This window comes from Botrytis cinerea, chromosome 16 (assembly GCF_000143535.2).
Source record: "Botrytis cinerea B05.10 chromosome 16, complete sequence".
NCBI lineage: Eukaryota > Fungi > Ascomycota > Leotiomycetes > Helotiales > Sclerotiniaceae > Botrytis > Botrytis cinerea.
In genome coordinates, this window is record NC_037325.1 from 457,914 (window position 1) to 478,314 (window position 20,401).

The 20,401-nt window shown below is 44.5% G+C and overlaps 8 protein-coding genes across 8 annotated transcripts; 3 read left to right on the forward strand and 5 right to left on the reverse strand.

Annotated features, from left to right (window-relative positions):
- Nucleotides 1-32: 32 nt before the first annotated feature.
- On the forward strand, nt 33-1,714 carry BCIN_16g01110 (hypothetical protein). Its single transcript, XM_001551099.2, has one exon. It carries the CDS (start codon nt 109-111, stop codon nt 1,300-1,302), a length of 1,194 nt encoding a protein of 397 aa, XP_001551149.1. The 5' UTR covers nt 33-108; the 3' UTR covers nt 1,303-1,714.
- A 344-nt stretch (nt 1,715-2,058) lies between these two features.
- Nucleotides 2,059-3,916, reverse strand: BCIN_16g01120 (hypothetical protein). The gene has a single exon (XM_024697867.1). It carries the CDS (start codon nt 3,562-3,564, stop codon nt 2,257-2,259), a length of 1,308 nt encoding a protein of 435 aa, XP_024553683.1. The 5' UTR covers nt 3,565-3,916; the 3' UTR covers nt 2,059-2,256.
- A 2,654-nt stretch (nt 3,917-6,570) lies between these two features.
- On the reverse strand, nt 6,571-10,477 carry Bcpka1. The gene is made up of 4 exons (XM_024697868.1): nt 8,100-10,477; nt 7,795-8,048; nt 7,198-7,572; nt 6,571-7,149 (listed from the first exon to the last, which is right to left on the reverse strand). The coding sequence occupies exons 1-4, from the start codon at nt 8,904-8,906 to the stop codon at nt 7,122-7,124; spliced, it is 1,464 nt and encodes a 487-aa protein (XP_024553684.1). The 5' UTR covers nt 8,907-10,477; the 3' UTR covers nt 6,571-7,121.
- Nucleotides 10,478-11,341: 864 nt separating this feature from the next.
- Nucleotides 11,342-12,636, reverse strand: BCIN_16g01140 (hypothetical protein). Its single transcript, XM_001551104.2, has one exon. It carries the CDS (start codon nt 12,569-12,571, stop codon nt 11,669-11,671), a length of 903 nt encoding a protein of 300 aa, XP_001551154.1. The 5' UTR covers nt 12,572-12,636; the 3' UTR covers nt 11,342-11,668.
- A 192-nt stretch (nt 12,637-12,828) lies between these two features.
- On the forward strand, nt 12,829-13,995 carry BCIN_16g01150 (hypothetical protein). Its single transcript, XM_001545216.2, has one exon. It carries the CDS (start codon nt 12,884-12,886, stop codon nt 13,961-13,963), a length of 1,080 nt encoding a protein of 359 aa, XP_001545266.2. The 5' UTR covers nt 12,829-12,883; the 3' UTR covers nt 13,964-13,995.
- On the reverse strand, nt 13,993-14,960 carry Bctim13. The gene is made up of 2 exons (XM_001545217.2): nt 14,652-14,960; nt 13,993-14,529 (listed from the first exon to the last, which is right to left on the reverse strand). Exons 1-2 carry the CDS (start codon nt 14,754-14,756, stop codon nt 14,341-14,343), a joined length of 294 nt encoding a protein of 97 aa, XP_001545267.1. The 5' UTR covers nt 14,757-14,960; the 3' UTR covers nt 13,993-14,340.
- A 67-nt stretch (nt 14,961-15,027) lies between these two features.
- On the forward strand, nt 15,028-16,890 carry BCIN_16g01170 (hypothetical protein). The gene is made up of 5 exons (XM_024697869.1): nt 15,028-15,423; nt 15,485-15,508; nt 15,574-15,644; nt 15,710-15,791; nt 15,850-16,890. Exons 1-5 carry the CDS (start codon nt 15,316-15,318, stop codon nt 16,564-16,566), a joined length of 1,002 nt encoding a protein of 333 aa, XP_024553685.1. The 5' UTR covers nt 15,028-15,315; the 3' UTR covers nt 16,567-16,890.
- Nucleotides 16,891-17,747: 857 nt separating this feature from the next.
- On the reverse strand, nt 17,748-20,267 carry Bczrt3. The gene is made up of 3 exons (XM_001551108.2): nt 19,558-20,267; nt 19,365-19,495; nt 17,748-19,303 (listed from the first exon to the last, which is right to left on the reverse strand). The coding sequence occupies exons 1-3, from the start codon at nt 19,619-19,621 to the stop codon at nt 18,035-18,037; spliced, it is 1,464 nt and encodes a 487-aa protein (XP_001551158.1). The 5' UTR covers nt 19,622-20,267; the 3' UTR covers nt 17,748-18,034.
- Nucleotides 20,268-20,401: the final 134 nt, after the last annotated feature.

Consider the following 20,401-nt stretch of genomic DNA (forward strand, 5'->3'; position numbering starts at 1 on the left):
CACTAAAATTGGCGCCTGTGCGGTTTTCATCAGGCTGTAGTGACAGCCTTTTCATCAACTCACAAACCACAAACCATTACAATCAAATCATCAAAAAACACCGCAACAATGGGACTGGTAGATTATTCAGATTCGGAGGATTCAGATTCTCCAGAGGTTACTGCGCCAAAGCCACCAACATCAACATCCACAACTGGTAAACCTGCCTTCCAGAAAGTTGTCGATAGATCAAATCCTGGCAAAATTCGCGTTTCATTACCACAAGCATCTTTGAAAGACGATACCAAAACCGATGAGCCTCCAACGAAGCGCGCGAAGACAGGCGGTGGAGCTTTCAGTGGATTTAATTCGTTCTTGCCAGCTCCAAAGAGAGCAGGACAATCTACAAGTGCGACACTGGGTGGTGGAAATGCGGCGCGAAAGAGTGGTTTGGGAGCTGGTGTTAGTTTGAAGACTGGTGCAGCTCCTGCTTTTAGTCGGGAACCAGAACCGGTACAGGAGAGAGAATACACGACGGAAGAGCCTGCTGAAGAGGAAGAGGGAGCTAGTGGGTCTGGGTTAAACTTACCTCCTCCAAGCTCCTTGGTCGATGAACAGAAACCAGCAGATGAAGTCAAATTGGTCGGGAAACCATTAATGTTCAGACCATTATCCGTCGCGAGGAAGCCAGCAAAAAAGAAGCCCCAGAAGCCAAATTCAAATGCACCTACGGATTCTACTTTTACTTCAACACCACAAATTAACTCACCAGCCACTCCACAAAATACCGGAAAGGTAGCGGCAAAACCAAAAGTATCCTTATTCTCTCTAGAAGTAGAACCGGTGAACACACCAAACACCACTTCAAATGGAGAATACAAACCACTGCTCTACCAACCTACCCCCTCCAAAGAACCCATCTACGAAGACTACACCCCAACAACCAGCCACACCCTCCCTTTCGCTCCCACGCCTCCAGTAAATAACCACAACACCGAATCCCTCTCCTCCATAGCCGATACTCTCCATCTCTCCGCCGCCGAACGCCGCCAACTCTTCGGTCGTCAAAAAGGTGGTGGTTCAGGTCCACAGGCCGCAACCAAAATCATCAATTTCAATACAGATCAAGAATACGCACACAATGAAGAACTCCGCGCGGCAGGAGAACAAGTTGTGCATAATCCTGTCAGAGCAATCGCGCCTGGTAAACACAGTTTGAAACAATTGGTTGGGGCGGCGCAGAGTCAGAGGGAAGCATTGGAGGAGAGTTTCGCAACGGGTAGGAATAATAGGAAGGAAGCGGGAAGTAAATATGGGTGGTAGATTAGGGTTTAGGATAACAGATTGGTTTCTGATGATGGGGAAGAATGGAGAAGGGAAGGAGCTGGATTGGAAATACGAAATAAGAAATGAGAAATAATTCGATACCCATATACACTATTCTCAAATCGTATTTCACGATCTCACATGCGTAATTCTGGCACCGATGCATAGAGATGATCTCCATTCTTCTCTGATTCACCTCACTCACCTCGCTGGTAACCACCACGGCGTTCAGCAGTAAGCGAGAAGGCAGGCCCCCCTTAGGGATATTCCCGAAAGTTGGGCATCGATCTGCTACCGCTTTGAACGAACTGATCACATTATCTATTGGGTAATTTGTAGGATACAAGACACCAAGCCCTCCTCGTCCAGCGATAGGAAATATATTCTCGCATTAATGAAATGATTGACAGAGCAGTTCCTCGGTTGTGGAAATAAGAGAGGGCGCGGTAAAAAAAAATCAAAAAAAAAAATCAAAAAAAAAATCAAAAAATCGCATGGAGCGCGCTGGTGAAAGTTGGAATTCAATTCAATTCTACAGAATACAAGAATACATGGTGGGGATAGAGGTTAGGAATTTCATTGCGATTTATGTATTATGGATATATAGGAAACTTGGAAAGATAGATGAAGAGAGAGAGAGAGAGAGAGAGAGAGAGAGAGGTATATATGCACAGTGAAGAGAGGACATAGATTGCAGTCAAGAATCTGGGTATGTAGAATCATAGATATAATAGATATATATATATATATATATGAGGATGCAGTAAAAGTATATACAAAGTCCATAATTTTCTCATCCATCCATCCATCATAATAACTTAACACCCATCCATCCCAGATAAAACAAAACCCCAATCCTCCCGATCACAGCTCTTGTTCTCGGGAAATATATACGCCATAACCCGCACTCCTTAACCCAGATATATGTATATGTAAAAACAAGACCAATTTTTAACAATCCACTTCAATAAGAGTGAGGTTCCTTTCTCCTCTCATCAAATACTCCCACTCTCCCCTAGTCCCCGGACTCACATCTTCCACTCGATTCGGGGTTCTATCACCCCTCAAAAATGGTCCCCGATCTTCTCTCCCCCCATCTCCATTCGCGCTCTCCCTCTCCCAAAGAGGACTTTCTCCATCCCTACCCTTAGCACTCTCACCCACCTCCACCAAGTCCTCTTCCCCAACACCAAAAGACGTCTTGACCGAAAGCGACTTCCTCACTTCATCATTAAAAATCGCTTTTTCTCCCGCACTGCCCCCGTAAACCTTCTTATACCCTTCCTCAACATCACACAGCGCACTCAGCGAAATTCCCAACCACTCATACCCCCTCATCACCTCACTCCTCCCAATTGCTCCTCCCCGCACCAAAACCACGCGTCGCAACTCATCAATCGCAACGCCCATGTCTTCCGCCGAGAGACTGCGCGAATAAGTATGAAGCGCGCATTTAAATGTATACAGATAGTCAAGCGAGTAAAGCGATAATCCCGGAGCGGTGAACACGAGGCGATTTTGAGTCAGCGAACGACGAATGAGATCTCGAGTCGAGGGATCAGAGATGGGGCATGAGAGAGAAGAGGAGGAGAGCCAGTCGGAACCGATGGAGGGGAATTTTTTCTCGGCCCGGGCAATGGTTGAGCGGAGGATGCGTTCGGCGCGCGGGGTGAGGCTGGTGGAATGCATGAGGGTGATGCCGTAGCGGTTTGGGGTGTCGGGGGAGATCCATTCTGCGGGTGGAGAAGAGGGGGAGGAGGGAGGAGAGATAGATGCGCGGATGTGGTGGGCCATGGTATCTTTTGGCGAAGAAGGAAGGCCGGAGTATTTTGTGCGGGAAAGATAGATTGTTGAGGTGGAGAGGGTAGATGTTGTTGTTGAGGTGGAGCGCTCAGAAAGAGAATTGGAGAAGATCGTGCTGGTTGGACTCGAAGAGCGGGAACTAACTGGAGAAGGACCTCGACTTGAGAGTGAAATGTTGCGAACGTGTGATGTGAGTGGTGCGCTATTGTAAAGGAGTGCTGATGGCGATGCAGCGAGAGAATAAGAACCGGGTGCGGCTGCAGCTTTGGAGATGGCGGGACTTTGGATTTGATTATCTTTTTTGACGACGATCAATGATAAGTGAAGTCTCTTTCGTACCAAACGTTTTGATACGTAATCGAGAGCTTCGAGTATTTCCGACGGCAGTTGCATTGGTTGGAGCAACGATGTGCCTGCTTCCAATGGAGAGGATATGTTGAGCTTTGAGATAGGCATATTGACGACAGCGAACCGAGATGCAATGAGTCGATGTTATCGAGAGACTTTTAATTGTCTATCTTGATATCTAACGCAAAAAGCTGAAGCCGATGGAGAGAGCTACTTTACTCAAGGGACCAGCCAACAGATATACATATAAATTTCAACCCCTCAAAACCAAGGAGACGCCAATACCCAAAATAAACTCTCCGATGCATGCTACCCGCAGAGCGGAGAGACAAGCATGTATGTAGCCTTATTAGCATGTACCTAACATGGTCTATAAGGCAAATCGCGCAAGACACTGATTGCCCATGGAGCTTTGACTACATTCTGTTCTATGATCATCTAGTACTACATCAATAGTATCACCCAGGGGAAAATGGTTTCTCTCTAGTGTGAAAGGCGCGTGCAATCTGCAAGACATTCGTGACGGCATGAGATGATTGGTGAGAGTGTATTCTAAAATAAAACAGTGCATTCATTTGATTTCAACCGACGGGGCAAGTTTATTTTGGGAATTGCAGATTACTATGTAGAGCACCTTGGCGCGATAAATCTACACCCTGCTGCACGCTATGTATGCGAATAGATCGGTACGTAGCATGACCAAGCTAGGATTTTATCAATTTCCTCAAGACGTGACGAGCTCCCGGGCGCCTAACCCCCCCTTGAATCCCAGTCACGTACAGATAGATATCCATATCCAATCCGTGCAACCCCTCGCTAGCTACGATACTTCGAGTTATTTTTGGATGTGACGAACTCTCAAATATAGAAACAAATTACCCCGCACCATCCATCCACTTTGGGCGTTTATCATGGGTGTTGATCGCGGCAGATCAATTGCTGGCAAATAAGATTGGTCTCCCAGTGGAACGCTCGCCCTATCCTTTCAACACAGATTCAAATGGGGAAGTTTCCGATATCACAATTCAAACTTTTGCATGTCGTACATGATATGGAATATATCACATATTTCTATTTGCATGTGCACTTCCTCGCAATCCAGGATCCCGTCTACTCGGATCTGCGCGCCTATTGCTCGCATATTTAGATCTTCCCTATTCATATGCATAAGGCTGTCATGCCGGACTAGATGTTAATTTTAGGTCTTCTCAAGCTTTCATCATGTATAGGTCTACTAGGTCTCCAAATCCCCGTGTCTCGATATCCCGTTTGCCAGGATTCTCCATAGACGTCATTTTTCACGAGCAGTCTAGATTATCAAAGTCATTCACCATACTCAACCTCATATGTAAAGTTCAAATGCGCATGGAGCGAAGCGAACAAATATCCACATCCATCTAAAATCTAGCCCTTGGAACTTCCAGTGAACTGGAACTGTATTGCCACAACCATTGAAATTTGAGTTTCCGTCACTCATCTTGAGTGAGTACATGTTTATACATCTAGATAACCATAACCATAATCATACAGCTGACTTATCTATCATGCCAAAGCCAGCCAAGTCAGCAACCTCATCGCGGACATCAATCTCAATACTTCTGAACCAAACATCACCCGCATCCCATTTACTCTCATCCTCAACCCTTTATTTCCCACTTAAAAAATAAAAAAAGAGGTCCATTCTCCCTCCCCAGATCTCCCCTCCTCTCCTTCTTCTCTCCTCCATCCTTTCCCCATCCCTCCCACTCTCCTCATTTCTTTCAACTTGCTCTTCTTGCTGATCCCCACCCTAGACATACCAAATCCCAATTCGCAAATACCAAGCTCTACTACACAACACACTTCCGTCCTTCTTCTCCCCCTTCCTATTCCACCATCCCAAATCTCATGTATCCATCTGCTCAAATCTCAACACCACCACCATCAGACTTATAAACATATATTCACAACCCCTCTTCCCCCCAATCACTCATTCACCTACCAAATATCCACTCACCTCCCCCATCCATACTTCTTTCTAATCATTACTTATTGTTCATTTTTCTTTAACCCACGCTCCCCTTCCCCTTTACCTTTCCCTTCCTCATTTTCATCTCCATCTCCAATCTTTCCTCACCAGCATCTCCTCTTACCCTCCTCCCCTCATATCCCATATCCCATATCCCATATCCCATATCCCATATCCCATATCCCATATCCCATATCCCATATCCCATATCCCATATCCCATATCCCACATCCCATATCCCACATCCCATATCCCACATCCCATATCCCACATCCCATATCCCACATCCACCAACCCACCAATCCACCAATCCACCAATCCATCTACCCAAACTCCCAAACTCCCAAACTCAACCTCCACTCCCAACCCCCATTCCCAGCCCAACCCTACTCACCACCCAGCACAAGCCCAAGCCCAAAACATCAACATCAACATCAACATCAACCCACCCAAAGCAAAGACCAACCGAGTATATTTACAAACCCCACTTGACTAATACGATAATGGTATTCATCTAACAGCTTCTAGCTACTCGTTCTTCAAATTTCCCTATCCACATCTATTTCCATTTCCATTCCTTCCTATTTTCCCTCTTTTCCCCTCCCCCTTTCCCCCTTCCCCCCCAACCCAACTACAAATTCATCATCATCACCCCCACCATATCATCCTCTCATCCTCCCCTCTCCTCTCCACCAAAAGAAAGTAAAAAAACAATAACCACAATAACCACAGGAAAAACAACAATCTCCACCCCCTGAAATCTTCAGACCCATATCCCCCTCACCAACCCTCCCCTCCCCTCCCCCTTCAGATATTCTCACACATCAATGACCAAAAATCTTCAGCTCCGCTCACTACCCACTCATTAATTTCTAGATCATACCACATACCCACCCATGCATGCTTTCCTTGGGAACCCCAGCATTCGAAGCTTATTCTCTCACCTGACCCTAGGCTACGAGCTCTCATTATCTCGCTAAACCCCGAGTATTGAGTCTTTTGCCCAGCATTCACTCACTTCACCTCACCCAATTATAATCGCTCGCCGTACAGGTCACATAAAACACACACACACACACACACACACACACACACAAAAATACAAGTCCCCAGAAGAATTAATATCCTATTCTCACTAATACGAATCGGATTTATGGTCCTTTCTTTTTGTCCCCTTCCTCTGCACCTTCAATTCCCTTCGAACATATAACTGATATCTTAAGTTCCATCATTCATACCATACACACCCGTTTCGGTTTCATTCCATTCCATACAACGGGGCATGAGCATCATCATGTAATCCATTCATCCACACACACGTTGATAACTATACCTCTTCCTTGAACATGAATGTCATCACATTCTTAGTACCAAAAAACTGGTCGACTAAAATCCCTCGTCCCATCGTACGATACCAACCATACCAACACCTTACCGCCACCCCACCCATCACCAAAGGGCTGTTAACAAGCCAGAGTAAACCACCTAATATTCCAATCCAATGCCTGTGAAACAAAAAGAGATGATGTGACGTAAGGTTATCTTGCCCGTACTGTAATATATGTGCAGAAGAATAGTTCAAACTGCAAAGTACAAAAGAAATATAGCATTCTTGAACAAGTAGCCTAGCCCGAGACTCCGAGTATGAAACTTTTGTTTAAAAATCCACGAATAGGTGCCCAAATCTAATAATTTGTTAGTTAAGTTTGAAGAAGGTCAGGAGATTTACTTACTCATCGGGCCCACCTTGACCATATATCTCCGTTTCTTCAGGGTACTTATCAAACTGACTGGCATCTCCAACTCCAGCCTTAACAGGAGGAACATAAGGTGCATCGATATCCTTTTTGGATAACCTTTCCCAAGTTACTTCAGCGAACCATTGATGATTTTTTACATCCTCAGAACCACCATGTAAGTTACCAAGACGCTTGGTGAGATCTGCTGTGATCAATCTTTGCAACAAGTCCTGTGCATCTGGGTGAATGTAGGGAGGATACTTAACCCTCCCTTTAAGAATATTCTCATAAATTTTCATGGGAGAGCCACCATCCCAAAACGGTGTAAAACCACAAAGCATTTCGAAAATTAATATACCAAGGGACCACCTGATTCAGATTAGTTGGATGATACAACCTTTTAGGATAATATGGTTAAATCGAGCGTAGCGAGGACGGGGGTTTGGGGGCTTGCCCCCATAGGAAGAAACACATAATGAGGATGATTTGATTGATATTGATGACGCTCCGCTGGGCCACTGCCGTGGAGGCATTTTCGCTTCGCTCTAGGAGAAGTAATGTGTAAGAGGGATGAAGAGGCTAAAAACTTACCAATCTACCGATTTATTATAACCTTTACTCGAGACCACTTCTGGTGCTAAGTAATCCGGAGTACCACACAATGTCCATGTAATATCTGGGACCTTCTTTGCGAATCCAAAGTCAGTAATTTTGAGATGTCCGTGCCTGTCAAGTAGTAAATTCTCGGGTTTCAAATCTCGATAAATGATATGTTTTGAATGAAGGTATTCTAAAGCCAAGGTAACTTCAGCAGCATAGAATTTGGCCACTGGATTGGGGAATCGCTTGAATTGAACAGTTAGTGTCTGTTAAGAAGTCGGTGTCATTGAACTTACTTGTGACTTTCGCAGTAAAGAGAATAGTTCACCCCCCTCTACAAAGTCCATGACCATGTATAAATTCTTCGAGTCTTGAAAAGTACCCCATAGAGTAATGAGGAATGGATGTTTGACTTCCTGCAACATCTTTCTCTCATCATTGGTATGTTCGACCTGCTTCATCTTGTGCACCTGCGCCTTCTTCAATACTTTGACAGCATAGTATCGCTGGTTGTGCTTCGATCGAACCAGATGAACTCGTCCAAAGCTTCCCGTGCCCAATGTGCGCTGAATATCAAAATCGGTCAATGAATATTTGCCCTTGGTTTGTCTAATCTGTGGCTGCTGTTGTGACTGCTGTGATTGTCGCTGCGAGGAGTCCATTTGAAGTGTGTTGGCGTTAGCAGCTACAGGATGTAGTGAAGGCTGTGAAGAAGCTGGTGGGGTTGGATACGACTGGCTCGCACCGTCATGCTGTGGTGGATGAATCAAGTTGCTGATACTGGGAGAGTTTTGACGGTGCTGCTGTTGATCGGAATGGATTTGCGCAGATTGCTGCTGTGGAGTTATTCCGTGTGTCATTGAGGCTTTTTTGCCCACGGCAGTCGGTTGGTCGTCCGTTGTGCGAGAGGTTGACGTTTGGAGAACCTCGTGCTCGTGGGATTGGGGTAAAGTCGACTGGGACGAGATCGAAGCTATGGAATTATCGAAGCCTCTTGATGATGTGGGGGTTATCGGGCTGGTTGTGGCTTGACTTGATGTTGGAGAGGTTATAGCCGGAGACTCCTTCGTCCGTTTCTTCTTCAAAAAACCGAGTGTCGGCATAGAATGAAAATGGTAGGGTGCTGGATGTCGAGTTTGATAGATCGACAGTCAGCAAAAAGCAGGGCCGCGGGTGTGTAGGCCGAATGCAGGATGATATGTAAGGAAGGCAGAGATGGCTAGGTGGGAGGTGGTAGGTGGTGGGTGGTAGGTGGTAGGTGGTAAGGTTACCCCCAAAGCAGTCTTGACAGACAAGCCTAATTGGGGAAAATCGATGGGTGTATGTGGTTTAATTACCGGGGACCTAGAAGGAGAGAGAGGGAGACGAGTTATAAATTAACAATTGCAAGTTTCTATCTCGATTCTCTTGGAGTCTTGGTGAGCAAGGTAAAGGAGGAAGGTGCAAGTTGCTCGTTTTGTGAGTAAGCTTCGTTCGTAGGATGCGGATCGTGGTAGCTGTGAATGTATGAACTGTGTCCGTTGCGACAAAGAGCACCAATTGATTGGAATGATGCAATCTTCGAGTGAATCAAGGGCTGGAGGAGATTGGCGTGAGAGGAACAATTTAACGAAATGGAATTCAGTCGAGAATATCGAGGTTAATGATAATGATACATGAATTAAGAAGAATTGATGTATTTTGGGGGGAGGGGGGGGAAGATTGATTTTGGATTGGAGGAGGTTGGTGGGTTGTGGTTGTGGTTGTGGTTGTGTTGTGTTGGGTTGGGTTGGGTTGGGTTGGGGTAGAGAGCTGTAGTAGTAGCTCTAGTAGGAGGAGGTATGGGTAGTAAACTAGTAGTAGTGGTAGCAGCAGCAGTAGCAGTAGTAGCAGTAGTAGCAGTAGTAGGCAGTGGGTAGCAAACTAGTAGGAGGTGTAGGAGGTATGCGAGGAGGTGTGTGAGAATAGAAGATGGTCACAATGATTGATTACGGGGCACTGGGATAGTCGTCGTGGTAGCAGTGGCAGCCAGGCACAGAATGAAGAATGATACTGATAATACTAATGATGCTGATAATACCAGTAATGCTGATAATATGAGGGGAAATCGATCATGAGGAATTGAGTTCCGAGAGTTGGCGAGGAGCTGCCTAGGTAGTCGTAGTGATAGCAGGACGATGTGGGAGGAAGCAGGCTGGTTGATTGATTGATTATTGATTGATTGATTGGACAAATGACCACCACCATTGACCGTTAATCGTTAAAGCGTAGGTTTTGATGGCGAGTCTATTGACTGTCTAGGCATAGAGAGGTGGAGGGGGGGGGAGAGAGCTAGCCGCAAAGGTAGAATAAAGGTAGAAAGACGCAGCTGTACTGTAAGAGTCGAGCCAAAATAAAGGTGGAAAAGAAGCAAAGAAACCGTTACAATGCTTCTACAAGGTTTCAACTCTCGCGCTCGCCTCTAGAACCATTTGAATGAAGTCTTTCCCGTTCGGTTCCCCTTGCTGTTAGCTTGCTTGCTTGCTCACGACGGAGCTGGTCCCTAGCGATAACTGCTCGATGCTCGATGCTCGATGCTTGATGCTCGATGATATGATGCTCTCGCTCGATGCCCTCCGCTGCTCTCCTCTCCGTCTTCTGCGCACTGCACTCGGTGTATGGCGGCGTTAGCTTTGGTGGGGTTGATGCGTGGTTCATCATTTGATGATTATGTGATGGATCATGGATCGATACATGCTAGTCGCCTCTTTAGCCAGAAATGTAAATAAATATAAGTTATATTGCCTACTGCAGCTGGTAACATAAAATGTTTATGTAACTAACTTATATGTAACTAACTTATTATTATTATATGTATATTACCAAGTTTTTCAGTCTTATTAATCATGGCTTGTTCTTGATGGCGCTTTATTCTTTCTTTCACTTCCAGTCCGTTCTTGAATGAATGCCATACCTTGGCTGTTATCTCGTATCTGCCATCTCTCCATGCTTATTAAGTTAAGGTTGCACTTCTTATTTCATTCATCGCAAAGTAAAATCACGAGAGAATACCTCATCATATATGTTGCGAAGATGCTTATCATCACTTGGTATATAGGTAGTGCGTGGGCATGCAAAGTCTTCCCCCTTCCATTCCATCAAAGGAAAGAGTTGATTCTGCAAGATACCGACGCATGTACATATGTGCCTACTATGTGAGAGATCCTACTTGCTCTCACAATGCGCTTCACCCAGCCAATGACAGTGCGCGGATGTCGAGATGCTCTGTCTTGACCTGGCAGATCTCACATCATGACTAAAAATCCAAAATCGTTCACAAAGGAAGTGTGCATGCCGTGTAGATGGAAGATCTTGATTCATCTTGTGTTTCTCGTCCACCATCATTATTAGTCAGCCAGCTTCGTCACTCACTTCCCGCGCTCTACTTGACCAACTTATAAACTCAGTCTCTACAGTGTATATGAGAAGTCTATCCTCTTTCTCAATCTTCAATCCCAAATCAGGTAATCAATGTTTCAAATTAAAAAGTCAACCACGATTGTATTCACGTCATTGCCATTGCCCAGACAGACATACCGAACGAGGTATAATTGAGTGCGAATCCATGCTATCATATACCATATAATATCGAAAGAGATGCATCTTCAATCTTTCACCCTATTAAACTAACTACCTGACTGATATCTATATATGGCGAGAACTGTCTCGAGGCTCATTGCACATACTTCATCTCTATTTTATTGATTCTCCTAAAGCCCGTGAAGATGTGGCCAGTCCCAAAACCGATGCAATGCAATGTGGTATTCCGATTACCCCTCATGTTCTTCCAAAACTCCATGCTATCTATGCTTTGATAATCCCTGGTCACATTAATGTTTGTTTTCGTTCATTGTTGACCACTTATTCTGGCCTCCGACCACAGCCCATCAATTATTTGAAAAACTGCGGTGACGGCTTGCATTACCCCTTCATCAACATCTTGTCCTCCCAGCTTCTGTTGGATCTTGTCGGGGTGCCACCGGACTCTTTCTACCTTCAGGGCCTTTGTAAGTTGTAATTCGGTAGGTTCTCCAGAGGCGGGTGCGTATAAGAAAAATCTTCTGATTTCCTCCTTTTTGACATCTTTTCGACTTCCACTTTCGACTGGCCAAGGTATAGATGCAACTGCAACTTTTGAAGAATTCTTCCCAAGATCTTCCCATTTCTTGATGTAGTTATTCCATTTTTCGTTCCAAACTTTCTTAGACCTCCTCTCTTGGCCCCTCTTCAAACTCTCCTCGACCTTTCTTTGCAATCGTTCAGCATCTCTCTCTTCTTTCCTACCTTCTTGAGCCAACCGTTCTCGCTCCTTTTTGGCTGCTTCACGCCGGGCCTTTTCCTCTATTAAATGTTGATGGGTCTTCTCATACATTTTACCTCTAACATATGCCGTATATTCTTCGTCAGTCATTTGTTCTAGCTCGCCTGTAGGACCTTGCTTGACATCGGGATATGTATGAATTGGTTGCCCATAAACTCCTTCCCAATATTGTGCAGCTTCATCGTCAGCCATCGCATCAAATAGACTTTCCCTGAATGCCACATCTGGGTCGAGGTATTGATTAGAAGAGGTGTTGGGGAGGTGTGTATCATCGTAAAGGGATGGATCATCATTCGTGGCAGATTGCCTGCTGCGTTTTGAGCGATGATGATGGCGGCGGCGCCTTTCTTCGCTGTGGCCCCCTGATGGTGGTTCATCCTCTCTATGCTTCCTCTTGAATCGAAATTTAGTTGGATGAGAGTTGGTCATGTTTTCATGGGAGTTTAGGGGTGTTTCTGCGTTGAGAAAGGAAACTGACAGTTTTTGATCGTACCGCTGTAATATGAACAATTTAAAATAAGCGTACTGGTGGTTGTGTATACAACATCCTACGATTGCCATCTCATTGAATGCCGCTAAAGTTCTTATCGATTGCCATAGCGGGTCACTAGCGTGATTGCCGCCTTGCGGCATTTTACAGCTACGGTAGACGCGACCCGTAATCTACTCCGTACATTGTGATTCCTGACATAGTAAAATACCACTTCTTCAACATTCTACTATTCAAACTTAGAGCACACAATGGGATTAAATAATGGTTTCAACGTATTTGGTGGTGACGACTCAGACGAGGATACCAATGTCAACACTCCATTGTCAAAACCCTCGAAACCTTCAAAGTCCTCGACCTCGAAACCCTTGAAATCCTCAAAAAAAATGCCTATAAGCATGTTTGGCGATCTCTCGAGTTCGCTCACGTCGAAGAAGCATGCTGAGACCGCAGAGGAACTTGATGCAAATATATACGATTACGATGCAGTCTACGACTCTTTGAAGCCAAAGAAGAAGATAGTGAATGAGGAGGAGGAACGGAAGCCGAAGTATATGAGCAATCTTATTGCAGCAGCTGCAGTTCGAAAGCGCGATTCTACCATTGCCGAGGAGAAGAAACTCGCGAGAGAAAGAGAAGCTGAAGGTGATGAATTTGCGGACAAGGAGAAATTCGTCACATCAGCATATAAGAAACAACAAGAAGAGAATCGCCGCATAGAAGAGGAAGAACGGTTGAGAGAGGAGGAAGAGCAGAGAAAAAATAAAGGCACTGGAATGACCAGTTTCTATAAAAATATGCTTGAAAAGGGTGAACAGAAACATGCCGAAATAGTAAAAGCTGCCGAGGAAAGGCTTAAACAAGGCCCACAAGAAGATGTGACGGAGGACGAGAAGACGAAAACTGATGCAGATATAGCACGGGAAATCAACGAGAAAAAGGCAGGCACTATTGCAATCAATGACGAAGGTCAAGTTGTTGATAAGAGAGAATTACTCAAGGGTGGATTAAACATAATACCCAAAGCAAAACCAACGCCTAATCCAAACTCTTCAAGAAGTGGAAGCTCAATGCCTGATCACAAAAAGGGCAATACATTTGTGGGAAGTGGAGGTGGAAAACAAGCTATGCGCGAACGACAATCACGAATGATGGAAGCACAGTTAGAGCAAGCTACCAAACGAGCCTTGGAGGAAGAGGAAGAAGAGAAGCAGAAAGTAGAGAGAGCTTCTAAAAGTCGAAAGACCGAAGGCGATATTATGAGTGCCAAGGAAAGATATCTTGCAAGAAAGAGGGAGGCGGAAGAAGCAAAGAAAAAAGCATCTCAATAGAAACATAATATTTAATACCCGAATCGAAATCAGATCAAATCATATCCCATAGCGATAAATATCTCCATTTCATCCATAGTGGTGTTATTTCCAATTCCTTGCAATTTATGCCCTCCATTTTCAAAGAGGTGGTGACCCATTCATAGTGTACAAGAGTATAATACACTCCATCATCGTAGCGACCCATACCAAATTACGACTCATTGGTGTGGTATCTCGCTCCAGCATGCTCCAGCACCTCATCATTTCATCATCACATAACCCCTCCCGGTCAATAATATTGCTCCCTCCCATGAATACCTCTTTCTCTTCCCGATCATCCCTCATCTCTCATCCTACCTCTACCCCTCCCCTAAGATCCCAGCTCCAACTAAAACCTAGAACATACCCCCCGTCGCCCCTCCACTAGTCGACTCTCGTTGCAATCTCGCAATATATTGTTTGCTCACTGTGTTCCACGCTTGCATGTATTTTTCCATGCATTGGGTGAAGCAGGTGGTTTCGCCGCTGCTGAGAGAGGTACCGGGCTTGGGGACGCATTTCTCGAAGCAGTGCTCGTTTACTTTCTGGGTGGATGGTCAATTTATGAATTGGGGGAGAGGGTAGAGGGTAGAGGGTAGAGGGAAGGGGCGTGAGGAAGAGAGAAGGGAGAGAAGCTGGAGGAAAGAGATAATATGTAGCTGCTTACCTCGATCAATTGTCTAGCATTGGTCATAGCAGCTTCCTGACGGACTTGATTCATCACGGCAGCTTTGGGGTCCGAGGAGGCGAATGCATTGTTGAGAGAATCCATGATTGCGTGTGTGTGTATGTGTATGTGTATGTGTAGATTTCTGTGTGGGAAGTGGCGGTTCCAAGGGAGTGGTTTTCGTCGTTGAATGCTAATAAACTTTGATATCTAGAACTTCAATTTTTTAATCCATCCCAGAGAATGACGATGGACTATCAAATTCACAACTCGGCCTTAGGCAAGTGCCGAGTGGTCCAAACACCCGTCACCAACGCTATAGCAGTCTCCCCCAATTCAAAATAACAGGGATCTCAGCTTACCCTAGAAATCCCCCGACGCCAAAGTTGTTCAGACACAGACACAGATAGGAAACCTTAAGGCCAGCTAACAATTTAATCTGGCGACCTCGGGATTCGACTCACGAAACTTCGTAGTCCCTGAAAAACCATTTCCTTTCTCAACATCCTATTCTGATTTTTCGGGCAGAAGGATCCTTCTTTTTCTCTATCCATTTGACGTTACGCTTTTCTTTCCTTCGTCCAGTTGAAGAGTCGATTGAGCTCTGGTGAAAGTACAGCCCTTGAAGAACACTTGTGGATAGGGACAGATTGTACAGGACGCAATGTGGTTTCCTAAATCATTGTCGGCGCTATGGCTGGCTTCTTGTGTTATGGCAGCTGGAGACACCATGACTACCAAGCTGAGCGAGGACGGAATTAGGAGTATACCGGTTTGTTTGCTCGATGATCGAACCACGGTTGAGAGGAAAGTTGACTGACTTGTTGGAATAGCTTCGAACACATTCGCTGAACCAGGTCAGTAGTTGAATAGAGGCGCATTGCATAGGTTTGGGGATTTTGCTGATTTGGAATTGGGTTAGCCATATTTGGATTCGGATATGCAAAGCAGATGGTTCGATTTCGGTGGACATACTATTGTGAGAGCAGACAAGTATGCATGCGCGCCAAGTTCAGAATTAGTTGACGGGGATAGATGGGCTGATGTGGAGGGTATAGGTACATACGATTGACATATGATCATCCATCTTCTTCAGGATGGCTCTTCTCAAGAGTCCCACTAACGGCCACAAACTGGGAGGTATGACTAAATTCGCCTACTTTCTTCTCAATGCAGTCTAACCACAAATCTTCCGCAGATCGAAGTCGAATTCAAGGTCCATGGTCAGGGCAACCTTCACGGTGATGGATTCGCCATGTGGCTCACCAAACAACGCGGCATCCAGGGCGACGTCTTCGGCTCCGTTGACAAATTCGAAGGTCTCGGTATCTTCTTTGACACCTACAAGAACAATCGTCCTGGCACTGTCTTCCCCTACGTAATGGCCATGGTCGGCGATGGCAACACTGCCTACGACAAAGGCAACGATGGCAAAGATCAAGAATATATGGGCTGTTCCGCACGGGGTCTCCGCAATGCGAATGTCCCAACTAAAGCCAAACTCACTTATTTCCAAGACAAATCCCTCAAACTCGAACTCCAATACAAGAAGGAGGATCAATGGGAACTCTGCTTTGAAACTTTCGAACCACCTACTATCCCATCCGTAGCCTATCTTGGATTTTCTGCCGAAACGGGTGAACTGAGCGACAACCACGACATCATCAGCGTCAACACAAATAATTTGTACGATACCAATACCCACAAGGATAAGTATAAGGATGCGCAACCCAATCTTGGAAATGGAAACAGTAGGTCTAAGAAGGGACAGGGTATTTTAAACAGAAACAAGAAGCCAGCCGGGAGCTGGAGTTGGTTCTTTGTTAAGTGTATCATTGGACTAGTTGTTCTGGGTGGTGGTTATGTCGGATATACGGCTTGGAGAACTTCTCAAAGGAGAAGTCATCGATTTTAGATGATGGGGAATGAAGGCAATGGTACTTGAGTATTCAAATCTGATCGGATTTGAATGATAAAGTCGGGGAAGTGAGCGAAATGAACACAAGAACGCGAGCATCAGTGGATAAGGAACGAGAATTGGAACCCGAATTCACATGCAAATGAGATGAAGATCGATCTCTTTACTTACTTCTATTCGTGGATTGATACCGAGGCAAATTCGACGGAAACCAGGGGTTTCAAATAGTTTAAGTAGTATACCAAGGAAAGCAAGACAGAAAACCAATATTCAATATGGGCAATGCAAGGGAATGAAAAGAATCTGATGGTCTGGATCTCAATAAACATGTGATCAGTGATGCATGATGTGTGATGGGAAAGACTTGATATACCTTCGCGCATGTACCTAGCCAACTGGAGATGGGCGGGCTACTTTGGGGGGTTAATTGTAAGCGAGATATTCAAGGGGGGTGTTAGTTCAAATCGACAACCAATGTGCCAGTAGCAAGATGCGTGATAGTAGGTAACTCGACCATAGGAACCTGGATGCGCCTCCTACAATCGGGAACTGAGTTACTTACTTTGAATCTTGGATCCTTGCTTATATATCACATATGTGTGTTTGCATGTATGTATGTTTGTATATACATACATACATACATACATACATACATACATACATATATTCCAATCCATGAATTTGTACATTCCTGCGTGAGGAGTTGCGCACGCGTACTCTTTGTGATGTCGATGAATAAAGAGATAGTAAGTCGGTCAGTTAGTCAGTTAGTGAATCAGTTATCTACATCCATCTGCATCCGTCTAATACCAGATTATGTTCAACAAATTTCTTATTCATATGTTGTTTCTTCGCACTGTGCCACTTTTCCGATTATAGATTATACATTATACATACTAATAATGATGATAATGCGACTGCTGCTGCTGTTGCGGCTGACGAGGATGAAAAGAAAAAGTAAGAGAGATTCTTGTAAAACCATGAAGAGAGATTGCTTTGCGAGATGTATTTATCTATCTATTTACATGTCCCATTGAGCGTATCTGAACAAGAAAAATCATCTTTAGCATGCGCAACATTTTGGTTATGAGACCACTCACCGCTCATCTAAAATTCATAGACCTCCATCACATAGAGAAGTAGACTATATATCTACGTAGCTACAGAATCACTGAGTGTGCTCATACTAACCAAGTCTGACTCTAATGAACATACTTAATATTTCTAATCGTTCGCTCACCAATTTCGAACCTAGAAGTCTGTAAATAATGATACATCGAACTTTGCAACTAAAAATCTAACATCCATCGAAGCACACCAAAGACTGACTGAAAACTCCCAGAAACCACCCAGGCCCCTCCAAATGAATGATCCCATCCCATGGTATGCTAATATCCTATAAAACGCCTATCATCTATTCATAATGCGTACCCATTTCGATTTCCATTCCCATCTCTCCACTTCCTTATTGAGAGGTAAGTGCGTTACTCATACCCATTAACGCCATGCCCACAAATGCAAAAGAGATGCACAGACTTCTATTATGATTCAGACCCAGACACTCCGCAAAAAGATGCAATGCGACACTAGCCATAATACCCCCCGTAATACCAAACATACATCCATAAGCCACAATATTAGGCGCATGACCATCCCGCCCGGCAATTGCAAACCATGCGGCTGCAATTGCGGCACCGGCTGGTTGTGAGACACCCCCGAGGAAGGAACTCCAAAAGATAGCTCGTGGTCGACTACCAAGTGCTAAGTATAATGGTAGAGCCATTGCAAATCCTTCGGTAATGTTATGAACAAGTAAAGCTAAGAAGACAGAAACTCCAAGTTCAGGGTTTGCATGGTTTGTAGCAAATGTAATGAACCCTTCTGGTAACTTATGTAATCCAATGGCTATACTTGTTTGAAGACCAATATCCATAAATGCGTTTTCGGGGACATGATGATGATGTTGTTGAGCTTCAATGTCAGAGTCATGACAACTAGCCATTTCTGTTTCGGAAGTCACCCTGCGTAGTTGTTCTGAATTATCTGGAGCCTCTTCTTCTGGTAGTGTGAAAGAATGAGATCGGGTTGACAAGGTGCCCGTGGGAGTTCGCGCCGTGTAAGGAGTTTTTGTACTGATGGGGGTTTTTAAGCATTCTCGTCCGCAAAGGTCAGAATATCCAAAACATGGTCCACTCTCATCACAATTGGCCTTCCTATCCTTTACAAAAGACATTACCCTGTCATGAACTACCATGAGCGATGGTCGCCTGGTAAGATTATGGGATTGGCGGCGATTGCTTGGCTGAGAATCTTTATTTGGTGGCGCAAGACCTTCTACTGGAGGCTTTCCATTCTCTCCAACATGTGGAGCGAGAAGTGGTGTAGATTCCGTCATCACACTGTTTGCTTGATTGACTGCTACATGGGAACTCGATTTTGATAGTGGAAGATGATTATCATGGTGACCGTCAAAGCCGTCGAGGATTTGGTGATTGTGGCCGTGGCCGTGGCTGTGGTCGTGGTCATGGTGCGTTGCATCTTGATTATGAGAATGGTCGCAATGTGAGACATGCGAGGGGATAAACTGATGCATGAGCCTCGAGACAATTTGTATGCCAATAAATCCTGCAGCGAAACAAGCCAAAAGAGTCCATGCAGCAGCTTGAGCTGTATAACCACCCTGCATTAGATATTTTTTCGATGATGGGAGCATGCTATATAATGAAGAGAATATCTAATAGAAGAAATGCTTGGTCAGTAAAGAAGCAGACAATTTTTTGAGAGATCGAACCTACCATTACACCAAAACTCAAACTTAAAGATGCAGCTAGGAAAGCATTGTTATCTTGTATCCTGAAATTCTTCTTGCTGGGGATGTATCTAATCAACAGATCTATGCATATTATGCAACTACCAATAACACATGCTAAAAACAGTTGTTAGAGTTGATCAAACATCGGTCCATGGATCATGGAGTATTGTACTGACCTATTCCACTGATAATAGCCATAATCCAGCCTCTCATATCATTATCCAACGAGTCTGCCTCCATACTGACGGTTTGTGATGCCAACTTTATGGTGATATATTCTTGCCTCCTCAAAGGATCTCTGTCTTTCTCTCTCTTTGTCTCTGTCTGCGGGGTTGATATACAAGTGATAACTCCAAAATGTGTCCAATACAAGGTGGCACAAGGACGAACTAGGTCAAAAGTGACTGTATGGGATGTCGCAGGTTATCCCCGATGCTGTTGCAGAGGGTGGTAATATTGGAGGTGGTATTGTTGCATGTGTTGTCGCAGTGGGATAGATGCAGATCAAATCGATGTAGCTATGAGTGACCAGCCAAGTGCAAATACAGTTCCAAAGTAAAGAAGACAAAGTCTCGGGAGAAGCAGGAGGATATCAGGATTCTAGGTGAATCTAACAGCTGCGAAGCAAACTTAACAAACTATGAAGGAAGTAACAGAGCAATGGTGGAAGAGAGTGAAAGAGGGAACGAGTGAACAAGGAAGAGAATATTCACAGGTTTTCGCGGCTATAGGAATGAATTGTCTTGTGTCATAGGTTACTGTACAATAATGAAGATGGTGATAATGATCGTTCATAGAATGACAATAACAATAACAACAGCAATGTCAATATTGACAAGAATCAATACACGATAAATATTATTAAGCCATTCTCAATAACAAAATCGCCTAGGAAAGACCTTGATGGCTTGGTGCCAGAAGACAGCAAGAAAGACAGGAAGACCCGAATTCAATTGCTTCAACGGGTTAGACGTGAAATCATGTAAATCATGTAAATCATAGATGCATTCATACAATGCA